Below are 19,882 nucleotides of genomic sequence, written 5' to 3'. Positions count from 1 at the left end.
TCTGAGACTGAACCAGGAAGAAACAGAAAATATGAACAACCCAATCACAAGCACTGAAATTGAAACTGTGATTAAAAATCTTCCAAGAAACAAAAGGCCTGGACCAGATGACTTCACAGGCGAATTCTATCAAACATTTAGAGAAGAGCTAACACCTATCCTCCTCAAACTCTTCCAAAATATAGCAGAGGGAGGAACACTCTCAAACTCATTCTACGAGGCCACCATCACCCTGATATCAATACCAGACAAAGATGTCACAGAAAAAGAAAACTATAGGCCAAAATCATCGATGAACATAGATGCAAAAATCCTCAACAAAATACTAGCAAACAGAATCCAACAGCACATTAAAAGGATCATACACCATGATCAAGTGGGGTTTATCCCAGGAATGCAAGGATTCTTCAATATATGCAATTAATCAATGTGATACACCATATTAACAAATTGAACAAGAAAAACCATATGATCATCTCAATAGATGCAGAAAAAGCTTTTGCCAAAATTCAACACCGATTTATGATAAAAACCCTTCAGAACATAGGCATAGAGGGAAATTACCTCAACTTAATAAAGGCCATATATGACAAACACACAGCAAACAATGTTCCCAATGGTGGAAAACTAAAACAATTTCCACTAATATCAGGAACAAGACAAGATGCCCACTCTCACCATTATTATTCAACATAGTTTCGGAAGTATTAGCCACAGCAATCAGAGAAGAAAAAGAAATAAAAGGAATCCAAATTGGTAAAGAAGAAGTAAAACTGTCACTGTTTGCAGATGACATGATACTATACAGAAAGATTCCTAAAGATGATACCAGAAAACTAGAAGGAGTAATCAGTGCATTTGGTAAAATAGCAGGATACAAATGAATGCACAGAAATCTCTTGCATTCCTATACACTAATGATGAAAAATCTGAAACAGAAATTAAGGAAACACTCCCATTTACCACTGAAACAAAAAGAATAAAATACCTAGGAATAAACCTACCTAAGGAGATCAAAGACCTGTATGCAGAAAACTATAAGACACTGATGAAAGGAATTAAAGATGATACAAACAGATGGAGAGATATACCATGTTCTTGGATTGGAAGAATCAACATTGTGAAAATGACACTACTACTGAAAGCAATCTACAGATTCAAGGCAATCCCTATCGAACTACCAATGGCATTTTTCACAGAACTAGAACAAAAATTTTCACTATTGTATGGAAACACGAAAGACACCAAATAGCCAAAGCAATCTTGAGAAAGAAAAATGAAGATGGAGGAATCAGGCTGCCTGACTTCAGACTATACTACAAAGCTACAGTAATCAAAACAGTATGGTACTGGCACAAAACTAGAACTATAGATCAATGGAACAGGATAGAAAGCCCAGAGATAAACCCACATACATATGGTCACCTTATCTTTGATAAAGGAGGCAAGAATATACAATGGAGAAAAGACAGCCTCTTCAATAAGTGGTGCTGGGAAAACTGGAAAGCCAAATGTAAAAGAATGAAATTAGAACACTCCCTAACACCATGCACAAAAATAAACTCAAAATGGATTAAAGACCTAAATGTAAGGCCAGACACTATAAAACTCTGAGAGGAAAACATAGGCAGAACACTCTATGCCATAAATCACAGCAAGATCCTTTTTGACTCACCACCTAGAGAAATGGAAATAAAAACAAAAATAAACAAATGGGACCTAATTAAACTTAAAAGCTTTTGTATAGCAAAGGAAACCATAAACATGACAAAAAGACAGCCCTCAGAATGGGAGAAAATATTTGCAAACGAAGCAACTGGCAAAGAATTAATCTCCAAAATATACAAGCAGCTAATGTAGCTCAATATCGAAAAAAAAAAAAAAAACAACCCCATCCACAAATGGGCAGAAAACCTAAATAGACATTTCTCTAAAGAAGATATAAAGATTGCCAACAAACATATGAAAGAATGCTCACCACCACTAATCATTAGGGAAATGTAAAATCAAAATTACAATGATATATCACCTTACACCAGTCAGAATGGTCATCATCAAAAAATCTACAAACAGTAAGTGCTGGAGAGGGTGTGTAGAAAAGGGAACACTCTTGCACTGTTGGTGGGAATGTAAATTGATACAGCCACTATGTAGAACAGTATGGAGTTCCTTACAAAACTAAAAATAGAACTACCATACTACCCAGCAATCCCACTACTGGGCATACACCCTGAGAAATCCATAATTCAAAAAGAGTCATGTACCACAATGTTAATTGCAGCACTGTTTAGAATAGCCATGACATGGAAGCAATCTAAGTGTCCATTGACAGATGAATGGTTAAAGAAGATGGGCACATATATACAATGGAATATTAGCTATAAAAAGAAATGAAATTGAGTCATATGTAGCAAGGTGGATGGACCTAGAGTCTGTCATACAGAGTGAAGTAAGTCAGAAAGAGAAAAACAAGTACCGTATGCTAACACGTATATATGGAATCTGAAAAAAAAAAAAAAAAGGTTCTGAGAAACCTAAGGGCAGGACAGGAATAAAGATGCAGATGTAGGGAATGGACTTGAGGACACAGGGACGGGGAAGGGTAAGCTGGGACAAAGTGAGAGAGTGGTATGGACATATATACACTACCAGCTGTAAAATAGATAGGTAGTGGGAAGCAGCTGCATAGCACAGGGAGATCAGCTCGGTGCTTTGTGTTCAACTAGAGGGGTGGGATAGGGAAGGTGGAAGGAGACGCAAGAGGGAGGGGATATCGGGATATATGAATGCATATAACTGATTATACAGCAGAAACTAGCACAACATTGTAAAGAATTATACTCCAATAAAGTTGTTTAAAAAATGGAAAAAGTACCCCCCCCAAATAAAAATAGTAATCCTTTTAAAAAAGTTAAAATCCTCTCAAAAAGAGTATACAACTTTGATACTTAATACTCCTTGCGAAAGTTCTCCATTTTAGTTAGCTCAAGTGTTCCACATTACAACTCAAATCTTGTTATTAACCCTTTGAGAATGAGGGGAGGCACTTTCTCATTATTATACTTTTCCTTCACTCGATTTTTTTAAAATTTTACTTTAAAAAAATTTATTTTATTTATTTATTTTTGGGTGCATTGGGTCTTTGTTGCTGTGTGTGGGCTTCCTCTAGTTGTGGCAACCTGGGGCTACTCTTTGTTGCAGTGTGCAGGCTTCTCATTGCGGTGGCTTCTTTTGTTGTGGAGCACGGGCTCTAGGCGTTCAGGATTCAGTAGTTGTGGCAGGTGGGCTCAGTAGTTGTGGCTTGCAGGCTCTAGAGGGCAGGCTCAGTAGTTGTAGTGCACGGGCTCAGTTGCTCCACGGCATGTGGGATCTTCCCACACCAGGGCTCGAAACCGTCCCCTGCATTGGCAGGTGGATTCTTAACCACTGTGCTACCAGAGAAGCCCTATTTTTACTTTTTATTGAAGTATAGTTGATTTACAATGTTGTGTTGATCATTGCTGTACAGCAAAGTGATTCAGATACACACACACACACTTTTTTTTTTTTTTCCCCTCAGCCACACTGCGTGGCATGTGGGATCTTAGTTCCTTGACCAGGGATTGAACCCGCACCCCCTGCATTGAAAGCATGGAGTCTTAACCACTGGACTGCCAGGGAAGTCCCTATACATTCTTTTTTTTTTTTTTTTTTTTTGCGGTACGTGGTCCTCTCACTGTTGTGGCCTCTCCTGTTGCGGAGCACAGGATCCGGACGCGCAGGCCCAGCAGCCATGGTTCATGGGCCCAGCCGCTCCATAGCATGTGGGATCTTCCCAGACTGGGGCACGAACCTGTGTCCCCTGCATTGGCAGGCAGATTCTTAACCACTGCACCACCAGGGAAGCCCCTATACATTCTTTTTTGATATTCTTTGGATATTGAATATAGTTCTCTGTGCTATATAGTAGGACCTTGTTGTTTATCCATTCTATATATAAAGCTTACATCTGCTAATCCCAACTTCTCACTCCATCCCTCCCCCAAGCCCCTCCCCCTTGGCAACTACCAGTCTTTTCTTTCTGTCTGTGAGTCTGTTTCCATTTTATAGAGGAGTTCATTTGTGTGATATTTTAGATTTCACATATAAATGACATCATATGGTATTTGTCTTTCTCTTTCTGACTTACTTCCCTTAGTATGATAATCTCTAGTGGCATCCATGTTGCTGCAAATGGCATTATTTCATTCTTTTTTATGCCTGAGTAGTATTCCATTGTATATATGTAACACATCTTCTTTATCCTTTCATCTGTTGATGGACATTTAGGTTGTTTCCATGTCTTGGCTATTGTGAATAGTGCTGCTATCAACACAGGGGTACCATTTTGAATTATAGTTTTGTCCAGATATATGCCCAGGAATGGGATTGCTGAATCATATGGTAATTCTATTTTTAGTTTTCTGAGGAACCTCCATACTGTTTTCCACAGTGGCTGCACCAACTTACATTCCCACCAACAGTGCAGGTCCTTCACGGGATTCAGCATTTCTATTTCATTTTATTTTTTTCTCAATAAATTCTGCTTTTCAACTTGCTTATCTCCCCTCATCTTTCTGTGGAGCACTAAATTCTTTCCACTGTTATAACTTTATTTTTATTCAGTATCACATTATATCCAAAATATTTTAGACACAAAAGTTGCAAGTATTTATTTTAAGTTATAGGTACTTAAAATCTCTTTAGGTTAGCATCTTTTATTAATGCCTGTTGTTTTTTCTTACAGAGCTTATCTTATTAACACACTGACATAGTGAGAAATTTATGGTCATACCTTACATTCCATCATATTACATTTCACCAGTTATGCTGGGGATCATATTAGTGAGTATTTATGGATGAGGCTCAAACAGATTCAGGGTAATAGTGGGTAACAGCTAGTCATAAATGTCACACTGTAAAGTTTACTCTTGAATCTCACCAAATCCTCTCAAAAAGGTCATTCCAAAATGCACTTCACTAAAAATTCTGAGTTCACAAATTTTGGTCATACTTCTTTAGCTTGCCATATTCTTGAACTAGCTGTGTCATTATTACAAATACCATGCTATTACACAATATTTTTTTCATTAATAAAATCCAGGTATAACACAAAAATAATACATATTTGTATGATTTAATTTACATGAAATTGTAGAACAGGAGAGTAATTTAGGAGGATAGAAATCAGAACAGAAATTGTCTATGGAGAGATTTGACTGGAAAGGGGCATGAGAGACTTTCTATGATGATGGAAACATTCTTTATGTTAATTGGGATATTGGTTACCTAATGTATATACATTTGTCAAAAGTCATAGAATTGTATACTTAAATACATTTATGTATTTGGTACATAACTGTTATAATAATAATAACACTAATGATAATACTAATAAATAAACCCTGGCTAGCTATTACATAATAGTACACATAATAGCATACAAAATAAAAAGAGAGATATAGGGAATTCCCTGGAAGTCCAGTGGTTAGGACTCTGTGCTTTCATTGCCACGGGCCTGAGTTTGATCCTTGGTCTAAGATCCTTCAAGCCGTGTGGTGTGGCCAAAAAAAAAGAAGAGGGATACAAACTGCAATATACTGTATGAAAGTAGTTACATTAAAAAATAACAACCAACTTTTGTATACCAAAATAGAGAAAAAACTATAGCAAAATTTTATGTGTTACAGGTAGTGAGACAACAGATTTTTTCTTATTTTTACTTATCATATTTTCTACTTTTATAAAATAAACATAATTATATTTAATAAAGTTGATTAAATTATTTTTTAATGATAAATATTTTATGTTATATTCTTACCAAAAATGCTGAACCTAAATATAATCAAGCTTTTAGCTCTAATTTCCAGTTTACAAGACAAATAGGAGATTGAGGAAAGAGGTAAAGGGATCTCATGAGGAAGGAGTCATATCTATCTAAAAAGGACAACATTCTTACAGGACAACTGGCCCAGTTTCTTTAACAAGTCAATGGCATAAAAGATGGGGGAAGGGGACAGAGGCAGGGAGAAGAAGAGACTCTTTAAATTAAAAAATAATTAAGAGATATATAACAACAAAATTCAGTATATAAAATTTGTTTGGATCTTGGTTTGAACAAACCAAGTATAAAAAGATATTTTTGAGACAATCAGGGAAAATGAATATGAACCAGGTATTAGATGATTTTAAATGATTATTATCAAATTTTTAGTTATGATTATGATATATTAAGAAAATATTCTAATATTTCAGAGATTGATGCCAAAGTATTTAATGAAAAAATTCCATGATTTTGAATTTGCTTTAAAATGCTTCATAAATAAAAAATAGATAAATCAACCGCTGTATTAAATCAGTGTGATGAGAATATGGGGTTCATCTTACAATTTTCTCTTCTTTGATGAAGTTGTAATGGTTTTTCCATAATAAAACATTTTTTTTTTGCGGTACTCGGGCCTCTCACTGTTGTGGCCTCTCCCGTTGCGGAGCACAGGCTCCGGACGCGCAGGCTCAGCGGCCATGGCTCACGGGCCCAGTCACTCCGCGGCATGTGGGATCTTCCCGGACCGGGGCACGAACCCGTGTCCCCTGCATCGGCAGGTGGACTCTCAACCACCGCGCCACCAGGGAAGCCCCATAATAAAACATTTTAAAAAAATTGGTAGCCAACTTCTTGCTAAGTGTTTAATGAGGCTTACTTGATAATTTTTTTGTGTGTGGTTTTTATCAGCTTTTAAATATTCCCTATGAAGGTATTATTGTTTCCACTGCAGCTTCTTCAAGAGTATGGCATATGCCCCAGCTTATGGTCTATTCAGGCATTCATGTACATAACTCTTGGGCTTTTATGCCCAAGATATAAGTATTAAAAGTGAGTAACAACTCAGGTTTTCATTGCCAGAGGCCTAATGTAAAATAAAAGGGAATTTATTTTTCACAGAAGAATAGGACAAAAAAGAGGAGTAAATCAGAATAGCCTTAATACTTCTTTCCAATGTCTTATGTTTGGTACCTTGAATTCAAAAGGCTATGAAGCTGGTTGCAAAAAGAAAAGTTTTATCAAGAGAAATTTTTTCCTGCATCTCTATTTCTGAGCCCATGAAGACAGACTGGCTGGTTCCTTTTTCCATTGGATATGCCTCTGATTTTCAAGGAGGAGAGCACTACTAAGTTTTATAGGCTACTGAGTGGTTAGAAAGTTAATTTAGTTTGAATTTAATAATTTAATTGAAAAGTATTACTGAATGTCTACCTCCTGTGTTCACAACAGTATAACAGTGGTTAGGTATTCTTCACATTTTAAAATTAGTAATAATCTTACTTTCAAACTTAGGACATATAAAAATTTAATTTTGTCATCTAACATTACTCAACAAAAAAATTTTTTTAAATACTTGGAGATTTCTGTCACATTAAAAAAATAACCTAGGAAATTAAAAAACTGTAAATTCTAAGCACTAGTTTTTCAGAAAAATATTTTCAGACTAAAGATGAGGGCACGGAATCCTATCCAAATATTTTTTGGTTACAACAATGGAATAGTCATCACTTGAGTATAATATACTTACCTATGATAAAACATGCGAGCCATGCCCATTCTTTGCTTTTCCCCTCCTGACAGGACATCTTTCCAGTCCATAACAGCATCCCATCCTTTAAAATATATATAAGTATATATTTTATAAAGCATCTTTTAACTAAAGAGAGCATCTTTTACAGTTTTTATCTAGACAAGTAATTCCTAGCAAGTTTATTAACACAAAGAACCTGATATTTCTTAGAAATGCTTGGATAAGCTAGAGAGCCTTATTTTTAAGCATTTTAATTTAGATTTGATATTTTTTTACCAGTAATAATTACTCACATTGACAAAACGTCTTCTAAGAATTCCAAATACTGAAACTTTGAAAATGTGTTTGTTTCTGAATATCTCCAAAGAGTTGATAGACTTATTTTGGAAGGTGGTGGGAGAAACGATCAACAGATTTGCATAGGCTTACTGCAAAGTCTACAAAGAGTATGACAGGAGCTAACTTAAATGGTTTCCATCTGCCTGGCACTGTATATGAGTTTTCTCATCATATATTTCACAACCTTATTAGGTAGCTATTATTAGTTTTATTTTATAGGTCGATAAGCTGAAATTCATGGAGAAATTGATATATCAAATTTTACACAGCTATATATTAGAGCTAGGATTTATATGCAGGTCTATTTATATGCAGGACTTTCTGTTGGCTATTTATTCAAAAAGCAAGCCTTCTATTTTTTAAAAAAATAGGTTAGATCAATACATACTGATATAGAAATGTACCTAGAATATTTTTTACATGGAAAACCAAATTGCAGAATTGTGTGTGTGTTTGTATACATTTGACCCTTGAACAACACAGATTGAACTGTGAAATACTTACACAGGTATTTTTTTCAATAGTAAATACTACAGTACTATACAATTTGCAGTTGGTTTAATCCGCAAATGCAGAATGGCAGATATGGAGGAAACTTGGTTAGAGACAGCCTACTATAAGTCATACGCAGATTTTTCGATTGCCTGCTAAAACTTTTGAGTTTAGTGGAACAAAGGACATGATTTATATAAATATGTAAAATTAAAGTTTCCTTTGACTCAAATACTTTTCTATTTTGCCTTCTCAGTTGGCAGGGGGAAAATTTTTTAAGCCCAGAACACTTCTCTACTGTATAGCAATCTGAATCTGTTTTTCAAATCCTCACTTATGTTTCATAAATGATATACAATTAAGTCATAGAGCAAATTTTCTTTCTACGATTTTCACTAGAACACATATACATATATAAATTGTGATTGCATTTCTGTAAATAAATACACAAACACAACCTCTCTGGGAATAGAATTATGAGACTTTTACTTTCTAAGCTATACATTTTTATAATATTTGAAAATTTTATTATTTTAAAATTATTTTTATGGTCTTTCTTAATTTTGTAATAAGAAAAAAACGTTACTTAGAAACAAAACCATGGGGCTTATTAGGAAGAGAGCCATATCAAGTATTTTTCTGAAGTGGGAATATCATAAAATGGAGCAGACTAGGCAAAGCCTGATTTTCAAAGAGGAAAATGACTGTCAAAACTTCACACACACACACACACACACACACACACACACACACACACACACATACACACACGACATTTCCAAATCCCAGAGTATTCAAGGCTTAATTTTTCCATTTGGAAAAAATCCAGGCTCTTTGCTTTCTTTTATTCTTCCTCAGCTGAATTTTCATCTTTATTAAAATTTCTAAATAAACTTGGTCAAAGGGAAAGGAAATAAGAAGTAGAGTTTCATTGTTTCTTGTGCCCTGGATTGAAAATAAGATTTTCCCTGTTTCCCAATGATACTCCCCAGTAGGGACCAGTGTTCATTCTTGGGCAAGTTCCAGGAATTTTCTATCTATTTAAAACCATAATTTTATATTAGGAAAAAACAATCTCTAAATGCCATGTGGTTCAAAGTTCTTGCTTCTAGTGAAAACTGTTGAAATAAAATTTTCTCTATGACTTAACTTTATGGCATTTATAAACATAAGTGAGGATTTGACAAATAGGTTCAGATTGCTACACAGTGGAGAAAAATTCTGGGCTTAAAAAAATTTCCCCCCTCAACTGAGAATGCACAAGACAAAAGTATTTGGGTCAAAGGAAGCTTTAATTTTATGTATTTAAATAAATCATGTCCTTTGTCCCACTAAACCCAAAAGTTTTAGTAGGCAATATTTTATGATCAGAGAACATATAAATCAAAACTCTAAGTCATAATATCATCTTTGATGTTGAAATGGTGAGAATAAGTCAGCTAAGAAGTGAACAGTATTCCTGCTTCCTAAAGATGAACAAACTGCTTTAGTTCACCTCTTTTCGTTAACACTTCTACTCCTTTCTATTTTGTAATATCTTTGATGGAATAAAGCATAGTTTTAAAATCCATCTTTTACTAAAGAAAAGAATATCTCTAAGGAAAGTGTTAGCTAATCTTACTAGAACTTCAGCAGGCTTCTTCCAGAGTAAGCGATGTCCTTGCAAATTTAAATGCTTTCCTGCTTTGCTTTAAAACACGTTTCATGTTTTAAGGACTAGGCAAGTAAAGTGGGTTTCCTTAGCATTTGTTTTTTTATGTGTAAGGATATAGCAAGTCTTATTAGCATCTAAGAACCTAAGATAGAATAGCGCAGTGGCATAACCTAATATAGAATATTGACTTTCACGTCCCATCTGTGTTTGAATCCCCGTCCCACCACTTGCTGAGGGCCCTGGGGAAACTACTAAACTTCTGAATTTCATCTGTAAAAGGGAGTTGGTAAAACCCACTTCATGAGGCAGTCACAAATATTAAACAGGATGACACTGTAAATTGCTTATATTCTGCAGAGTAAGTACTCAATAAACCATAACAATTACTATTACATTATTAAGGTTGGAAAATTCTAAAAACAGTTCCAGAATTTCTGTTGACTTCTAAAAGGATAGAATATCTCATGTTTACTATAAATTTCTATTCAGATTGTTCTATTTCAAACTTACCCAAAATAACTTACCCAAAATTAACAGGCAGCTGTTATTCAGCCACAGTGTTTTAAAACGGGGGAAAAGTTGACCATATGAAACAAAAAGACAACCTGCTTTCCATATTTACAGCACTTATGAATTATGATATTATAAACACAATAAAATAAATAGAATAATGCCTCTTTTGCCTAACTCATTTGCTTATTGTAAGGATCAATAAAATAATACATGTGAACTTTCTATATAAAATATCAAGTACCATCACACAAAGACAAAATATCATGGTATCAGTATCAACTAGTTCTATTACCTTTAGCAACTGATTCTTGCACATTTACTATGTGCCACTGTTCTAAATACTTTACATACAGTCTAACTTAATCTTCACAGAATCTTTATAAGGTAGATATTTATCCCCACTTTACAGGTGACGATACAGAGAACAGAGCTATTTAAGATATTTTTTTCAACATCTTTATTAGAGTATAATTGCTTTACAATGTGTTAGTTTCTGCTGTATAAGAAAGTGAATCAGCTATACGTATACATACATCTCCATATCTCCTCCCTCTTGCATCTCCCTCCCAGTCTCCCTATCCCACCCCTCCAGGTGGACACAAAGCAGTGAGCTGATCTCACTGGGCTATGTGGCTACTTCCCACTAGCTATCTATTTTACATTTGGTAGTGTATATATGTCCATGCCACTCTCTAACTTCATTCCCAGCTTACCCTTCCCCCTCGCCGTGGCCTCAAGTCCATTCTCTACGTCTGTGTCTTTATTCCTGTCTGGCCCCTAGATTCTTCAGAACCAAATTTTTTTTTTTTTTTTTTGATTCCATATATATGTGTTAGCATTCGGTATTTGTTTTTCTCTTTCTGACTTACTTCACTATGTACGACAGTTTCTAGGTCTATCCACCTCACTACAAATAACTCAATTTCGTTTCTTTTTATGGCTGAGTAATATTCCATTGTATATATGTGCCACATCTTCTTAATCCATTCATCTGTCAATGGACACTTAGGTTGCTTCCCTGTCCTGGCTATTGTAAATAGTGACGCAATGAACATTGTGATACATGGCTCTTTTTGAACTATGGTTTTCTCAGGGTATATGCCCAGTAGTGGGATTGCTGGGTCATATGGTAGTTCTATTTTTAATTTTTTAAGGAACCTGCATACTGTTCTCCATAGTGGCAGTAACAAGTTACATTCCCGCCAACAGTGCAAGAGGGTTCCCTTTTCTCCACACCCTCTCCAGCATTTACTGTCTCTAGATTTTTTGCTGATGGCCATTCTGACCAGTGTGAAGTGATACCTCATTGGAGTTTTGATTTGCATTTCTCTGATGATTAGTGATGTTGAGCATCTATTCATGTGTTTGTTGGCAAACTGTATGTCTTCTTTGGAGAAATGTCTATTTGGGTATTCTGTCCATTTTTGGATTGGGTTGTTTATTTTTGATATTGACTGCATGAGCTGCTTGTATATTTTGGAGATTAATCCTTTGTCAGTTGCTTCATTTGCAAATATTTTCCCCCATTCTGAGGGTTGTCTTATCATCATGTTTATGGTTTCCTTTGCTGTGCAAAAGCTTTTAAGTTTCATTAGGTTCCATTTGTTTATTTTTGTTTTTATTTCCATTTCTCTAGGAGGTGGGTCAAAAAAACCTTGCTGTGATTTATGTCATAGAGTGTTCTGCCTATATTTTCCTCTCAGAGTTTCATAGTGTCTTGGCCTTACGTTAAGGTCTTTAATCCATTTCGAGTTTATTTTTGTGTATGGTGTTAGGAGACTTCTAAATTCATTCTTTTACATGTAATTGTCCAGCATTCCCAGCACCACTTATTGAAGAGGCTGTCTTTTCTCCATTAGATATTCTTGCCTCCTTTATCAAAGATAAGGTGACCATATGAGGGTGGGTTTATCTCTGGGCTTTCTATCCTGTTCTGTTAATCTATATTTCTATTTTTCTGTCAGCACCATACTGTATTGATTACTGTAGCTTTGTAGTATAGCCTGAAATCAGGGAGCCTGATTCCTCCAGCTCCATTTTTCTTTCTCAAGATTGCTTTGGCTATTAGGGATCTTTTGTGTTTCCATAAAATTGTGAATTTTTTTGTTCTAGTTCTGTAAAAAATGCCGTTAGTAATTTGATAGGGATTGCATTGAATCTGTAGATTGCTTTGGGTAGTATAGTCATTTTCACAATGTTCATTCTTCCAATCCAAGAACATGGTGTATCTCTCCACATGGTGTATCTGTTTGTATCATCTTTAACTTCTTTCCTTAGTGTCTTATAGTTTTCTGCATACAGGTCTTTTGTCTCCTTAGGTAGGTTTATTCCTAGGTATTTTATCTTTTTGTTGCAATGGTAAATGGGAGTGTTTCCTTAATTTCTCTTTCAGATTTTTCATTATTAGTATATAGGAATGCAGGAGGTTTCTGTGCATTAATTTTGTATCCTGGTACTTTACCAAATTCATTGATTAGCTCTAGTAGTTTTCTGGTAGCATCTTTAGCATTCTCTCTCTATAGTATCATGTCATCTGCAAACAGTGACAGTTTTACTTCTTCTTTTCCAATTTGGATTCCTTTTATTTCTTTTTCTTCTCTGATTGCTGTGGCTAAAACTTCTAAAACTATTCTGAATAATAGTGATGAGAGTGGGCAACCTTGTCTTGTCCCTGATCTTAGTGCAAATGGTTTCAGTTTTTCACCACTGAGAACAATGTTGGCTGTTGGTCTGTCATATATGGCCTTTATTATGTTGAGGTAAGTTCCCTCTATGTCTACTTTCTGAGGGTTTTTATCATAAATGGGTGTTGAATTTTTTTTTAACATCTTTATTGGGGTATAATTGCTTTACAATGGTGTGTTAGTTTCTGCTTTATAACAAAGTGAATCAGTTATACATATACATATGTTCCCATATCTCTTCCCTCTTATGTCTCCCTCTCTCCCACCCTCCCTATCCCACCCCTCCAGGCGGTCACAAAGCACGGAGCCAATATCCCTGTGCCATGCGGCTGCTTCCAACTAGCTATCTACCTTATGTTTGTTAGTGTATATATGTCCATACCTCTCTCTCGCCCTGTCACAGCTCTCCCTTCCCCCTCCCCATGGGTGTTGAATTTTGTCGAAAGCTTTTTCTGCATCTATTGAGATGTTCATGTGGTTTTTCTCCTTCAGTTTGTTAATATGGTGTATCACATTGATTGATTTGATTGATATTGAAAAATCCTTGCATTCCTGGAATAAACCCCACCTGATCATGGTGTATGATCCTCTTAATGTGCTGTTGGATTCTGTTTGCTAGTATTTTGCTGAGAATTTTGCATCTATGTTCATCAGTGATATCGGCCTGTAGTTTTCTTTCTTTGTGACATCTTTGTCTGGTTTTGGTATCAGGGTGATGATGGCCTCATAGAATGAGTTTGGGAATGTTCCTCCCTCTGCTATATTCTGGAAAAGTTTGAGAAGGATCGGTGTTAGCTCTTTTGTAAATGTTTGATAGAATTCACCTGTAAAGCCATCTGGTCCTGGACTTTTGTTTGTTGGAAGATTTTTTTAAATTTAATTTTATTTATTTTTTTATACAGCAGATTCTTATCATTTTTCTATTTTATACATATTAATGTATATATGTCAATCCCAATCTCCCAATTCATCACAACATCCCCACCCACCACTTTCTCCCCGTGGTGTCCATATGTGTTGGAAGATATTTAACCACAATTTCAATTTCAGTGCTTTTGATTGGTCTGTTTATATTTTCTATTTCTTTCTAGCTCAGTCTTGAAACGTTGTGCTTTTCTAAGAATTTGTCCATTACTTCCAGGTTGTCCATTTTATTGGAATAGAGTCGCTTGTAGTAATCTCTCATGATCCTTTGTATTTCTGCAGTGTCAGTTGTTACTTCTTTTTTCATTTCCAATTCTGTTGATCTGAGTTTTATCCCTCTTTTTCTTGATGAGTCTGGCTAATGGTTTATAAGTTTTGTTTATCTTCTCCAAGAACCAGATTTTAGTTTTATTGATCTTTGCTACTGTTTCTTTCATTTCCTTTTCATTTATTTCTGATCTGATGTGTATGATTTCTTTCCTTCTGCTAACCTGGGGTTTTTTTGTTCTTCTTTCTCTAATTGCTTTAGGTGTAAGGTTAGATTGTTTATTTGGGATGTTTCTTGTTTCTTGAGGTAGGATTGCATTGCTATAAAATTCCCTCTTAGAACTGCTTTTGCTGCAGCCCATAGCTTTTGGGCCATCGTGTTTTCATTGTCATTTGTTTCTCAGCACTTTTTGATTTCCTCTTTGATTTCTTCAGTGATCTCTTGCTTATTTAGTAGTGCATTGTTTAGCCTCCATATGTTTGTATTTTTGACAGTTTTTTTCCTGTAATTGATATCTAGTCTCATAGCATTGTGGTCCGAAAAAATATTTTCTATGATTTCAATTTTCTTAAATTTGCAAAGGCTTGATAAGTGACCCAAGATATGATCTATCCTGTAGAATATTCCATAGCACTTGAGAAGAAAGTATATTCTGTTGTTTTGGATGGAATCCTATAAATATCAATTAAGTCCATCTTCTTTAATGTGTCCTTTAAAGCTTATGTTTCCTTACTTATTTTCATTTTGGATGATCTGTCCAAAGGTGAAAGTGGGGTGTCAAAGTCCCCTAGTAGTATTGTGTTACTGTCGATTTCCCCTTTTATCGCTGTTAGCATTTGCCTTATATATTGAGGTGCTCCTATGTTGGGTACATTAATATTTACAATCGTTGTATTCTTCTTGGATTGATCACTTGATCATTATGTAGTGTCCTTCTTTGTCTCGTCTTTATTTTAAAGTCTTTTTTGTCTGTTATGAGAGTTGCTACTCCAGCTTTCTTTTGATTTCCATTTGCATGGAATGTCTCTTTCTGTCCCCTCAGTGTCAGTCTGTATGTGTCCCTAGGTCTCAAGTGGATCTGTTGTACACAGCATATATACGGGTTTTGTTTCTGTTTCCATTCAACCTATTTATGTCTTTTGGTTGGACCATTTAATCCATTTACATTTAAGGTAGTTATCGATATGTATGTTCCTATTACCATTTTCTTAATTGTTTTGGGTTGGTTTTTGTAGGTCTTTTCCTTCTTTTGTGTTTCCTGCCTAGAAAATTTCCTTTAGCATTTGTTGTATAGCTGGTTTGGTGGTGCTGAATTCTCTTAGCTTTTGCTTGTCTGTAAAGCTTTTAATTCCTCTGTGGAATCTGAATGAGATCCATGCTGGGTTAAGTAATCTTGGTTGTAGGTTTTTCCCTTTCATCACTTTAAATATGTCCTGCCACTCCCCTCTGGTTTACAGAGTTTATGGTGAAAGATCAGCTGTTAAACTTATGGGGATTCCCTTGTGTGTTACCTGTTGCTTTTCCCTTGCTGCTTTTAATATTTTTTCTTTGTATTTAATTTTTGATAGTTTGATTAATATGTATCTTGGCGTGTTTCTCATTGGATTTATCCTGTATGGGACTCTCTGCACTTCCTAGGCTTGATTGACAATTTCCTTTCCCATATTAGGGAAGTTTTCAACTATAATCTCTTCAAATATTTTCTGTCTCTTTTTCTCTTCTTCTTCTGGGACCCCTATAATTAGAATGTTGGTGTGTTTAACGTTGTCCCAGGGGTCTCTGATACTGTCTTCAATTCTTTGCATTCTTTTTCTTTATTCTGTTCAGCGGTAGTTATTTCCACTATTTTATATTCCAGGTCACTTATCTGTTATTCTGCCTCAGTTATTCTGCTATTGATTCCTTCTAGAGATTCCTTCTAAAGAATTTTTTATTTCATTTATTGTGTTGTTCGTCATTGTTTGTTCGCTCTTTAGTTCTTCTAGGTCCTTGTTAAATGTTTCTTGTATTTTTCTCTTGTATTTTCTCCATTCTATTTCCAAGATTTTGGATCTTTACTGTCATTACTCTGAATCCTTTTTTAGGTACACTCCATATTTCCTCTTCATTTGTTTGTTCTGGTGGGTTTTTTACCTTGCTCCTTCATCTGCTGCATATTTCTCTGTCTTCTCATTTTGCTTAACTTACTGTGTTTGGGGTCTCCTTTTCACAGGCTGCAGGTTCATAGTTCCCATTGCTTTTTATTGTCTGCCCCCAGTGGGTATGGTTGGTTCAGTGGGTTGTGTAGGCTTCCTGGTGGAGGGGACTGGTGCCTGTGTTCTGGTGGATGAGGCTGCATCTTGTCTTTCTGGTGGGCAGGCCTGCATCCAGTGGTGTGCTTTGGGGTGCCTGTGAACTTGCGATTTTAGGCAGCCTCTCTGCTAATGGGTGGGATTATGTTCCTGTCTTGCTATTTATTTGGAATGTGGTGTCCAGCACTGGAGCTTGCTGGTCCTTGAGTAGAGCTGGATCTTAGCGTTTATATGGAGATCTCTGGGAGCGCTTTCACTGACTGATATTACGTGGGGCCTGGAGGTCTCTGGTGGTCCAATGTCCTGAACTCGGCTCTCCCACCTCAGAGGCTCAGGCCTGACACCCAACCAGTGCACTGAGACCCTGTCAGCCACACAGCTAGGTACGTGGGGAGTTTCTTGCCTTTTGGGAAGTCTGAGGTCTTCTGCCAGCATTCAGTAGGTGTTCTGTAGGAGTTCACATGTAGATGTATTTTTGATGTATTTGTGGGGAAGAAGGTGACCTCCATGTCTTACTCCTCCACCATCTTGAAGGTCCCTCAGCTATTTAAGACTTGATTCTAGAACTCTGACTTTGAAGCTTACATTCTTAATTACTGTACTACGCTGCTTCTTTTGATAATGTAAATGGGCTAAAAAATAAAACATAAAACCCATGCAAAATTTATCCTAGAATTCTAGCTTGCTATTTCATTAGTTTTTCTAAGCTATCAAATTATATTTTATCAAGTTATTTGAAAGTAATTCTGTGTTTTTGAAAGTAATTCTTTTTTGAGCTAATATGTATAACTGTTATTCCTACTTTTTCAAAAGTATGTTTTATGTTGAAATACTACAGTACAGAAGTTTCTATATTTTATCTAATTCTCTGTGTGTTGCTTTAGAGAAAAAAAGTGTATTGGTAAGACTGTGGGTCTGAAAATAAATAAGTTTGTGATACCTACTTCTCCAATTATTACATTTAATATAAGCTGAGAGCTTGACAGGAGAATATTTCTGTCATGAACTTTAGATACATTTAGATTGACTATGGCCTCAGGGACACATGTACATTAAAATATGACCAAAAAAAAAAAAAAACTGTTTTCAAATGCTAGCAGCAGACTTAGTAAAAAGTTTAGTGTGCTGCATGAAATATAACATAAGCAGAAAAGAGCATGTCAATAATGGAAAAGCAACAAAAGCTGTAAACTCCATCTTTACTTGTGTGCTTATGTTCCAACAACAGCATACGTTCAAATTAAACCCGTTTACTTTTTAAAAATTAATTTAAATACATGAAAACACAAATTATAGACTTTACCTCCTTCTCTTTGAACTATATGATAGAGGTGAACATTATGTAGAATATAATCTAGATCGTGGTCTGTATAGCCTTTACCATGCATGTCATCTACTGAATCTGGATAAATGACTTGATCCCGAAGACTTCCAAGAGACATGTACGGCCTGTAAAACACCAAGAACACAAGAATCTTAGTACAAAATCAGTTTAGTTTACTCAATGTGACATCCTGGTAGTCTGAAAACTCCAGAGCAGACTTTAAATACCATATTTCTAGGATTATGTTTATTACCTGGTGATGAGTATTTCTCTCACAGGTGTGGCAGGATAAAACACTGTTATATTCATGTAAAAACATATAGAGACATAGCCACAAGAAAAGTTTCTACAAGAAATAATTGGATGTTTTCAGCATAGAAATACATACTTATTCTGTTGTATTTTATAAATGTCGCTTCTGTATTTCATCTAAAACTATTTGCGTTAAACATAAAATTTGAGGTTTTGACCAAGCAATGTGAACAAGCAAAACTTAAAAAGTATCATTCACAATAAGAGAAATGCAAATTAAAACTATACTGAGTTTCTTACTTATCACGTTGGTAGAAGTTCAAAAGTTTGACAACTCACTCAACTGGCAAGTCTATGGAGACACAAGGTATTTTCATACAATGTGAAAATGCAAAATGGTACAACCCTTTGGAGAGGATTCTACAAATCAATATATCATGTGGTCTTTGACCCACTTCTAGGAATTTATTTTAAAGATATATTTCCAAAAATACACTACCATCAACAAAAATATGTGTAAAGTTATCCATTACAGCATTCTTTGTAATTGCAAAATATTGAAAACAACCTAAATGTGCATACAAAGGAGACTGACTGAATAAACTATAGAACCTGCACTATGCAGCTATAAAACAGGATGTGGAAGATCTCTATGAATTGATATAGGGTGATTTACACAATATATTGTTAAGTTGAAAAGCAAAGTGCAAAGAAGATATATAGCTGGGTTTCTCAACAGTGGTGTTATGGAGATATTAAATCAGATAATTCTTTGTCACTGAGGTATATCCTGTGTATTATATGATGTTTAGCAGAACACTTGATCTCTACGCACCAGATGCTACTAGCATCCACTGCAGGAGTGACAAAAAAAAAGTCTCCAAATATTACTTTGTCCCTTTAGGGGACAAAACCATCCCCATTTGATAGAACCACTAATATGTAGTATACCACTTCTATGCAAAATGAAAGCAAAATAAGCAAATATACATCTGTCTGCTTATATTTACAAAAGGAAACAGTAAACCAGAAACTAATGAAATCAGTTACCTATAGGAGATGGGAGAAACAAGGCAGAATAGACAAGGGAGGGAAAAGACCTCTTTAAGAATACTTTCTATATAGTTTTTACTCTTAGAACCATGTTAAAGTGTTATTATTTTTTTTAATTTAACCAGTAAAACGAAGGAAGAAACCCTAAAATTGAATACAAACAGAAACAAATGAGCTGAAAAGTATATCAAATGAATAACATAACCACATAAAATGGGGAGGAGGGACTGATCTAAGTAACTTTCAAATTTGGTTACATAATTTCAGTTGAAAACCAAAAGAACCACAAAGAAACCTTAAAACTAATTGTTCATGTTTCTTGTTGCTATAGGCTAGCAATTCTGAAATTATGTTGTACAATTGATCAAATAAGTAAACATTTTAATAACATTAGGAGGTAAGGTTCTGCTGTGGAAGAAGGAAGATACAAATATGAAATGTGGGAAGGTGAGAAAAATAAACTGTTAACGTTTAATTTGAATTAGAATACCAGCAT

General features: G+C 35.3%; 1 protein-coding gene across 2 annotated transcripts in view; it reads right to left on the bottom strand.

Annotated features, from left to right (window-relative positions):
• Window positions 1-19,882, bottom strand: part of ABCD2 (ATP binding cassette subfamily D member 2) — an 86,832-nt gene that overhangs the window by 21,600 nt on the left and 45,350 nt on the right. For both annotated transcript variants that reach the window (XM_007450235.1, XM_007450236.1), the window contains exons 7-8: window positions 18,061-18,206; window positions 7,590-7,674 (exon numbers count right to left, since the gene is read on the bottom strand). In XM_007450235.1, coding sequence (XP_007450297.1) covers window positions 7,590-7,674; window positions 18,061-18,206 — 231 coding nt within the window. The remainder of the gene's footprint in view (window positions 1-7,589; window positions 7,675-18,060; window positions 18,207-19,882) is intronic.

This window comes from Lipotes vexillifer, unplaced genomic scaffold, assembly GCF_000442215.2.
Source record: "Lipotes vexillifer unplaced genomic scaffold, Lipotes_vexillifer_v1.1 scaffold282, whole genome shotgun sequence".
Classification (NCBI taxonomy): domain Eukaryota; kingdom Metazoa; phylum Chordata; class Mammalia; order Artiodactyla; family Lipotidae; genus Lipotes; species Lipotes vexillifer.
Note: the sequence above shows the minus strand (reverse complement) of the source record. Positions and strands in the feature narration are given on the sequence as shown.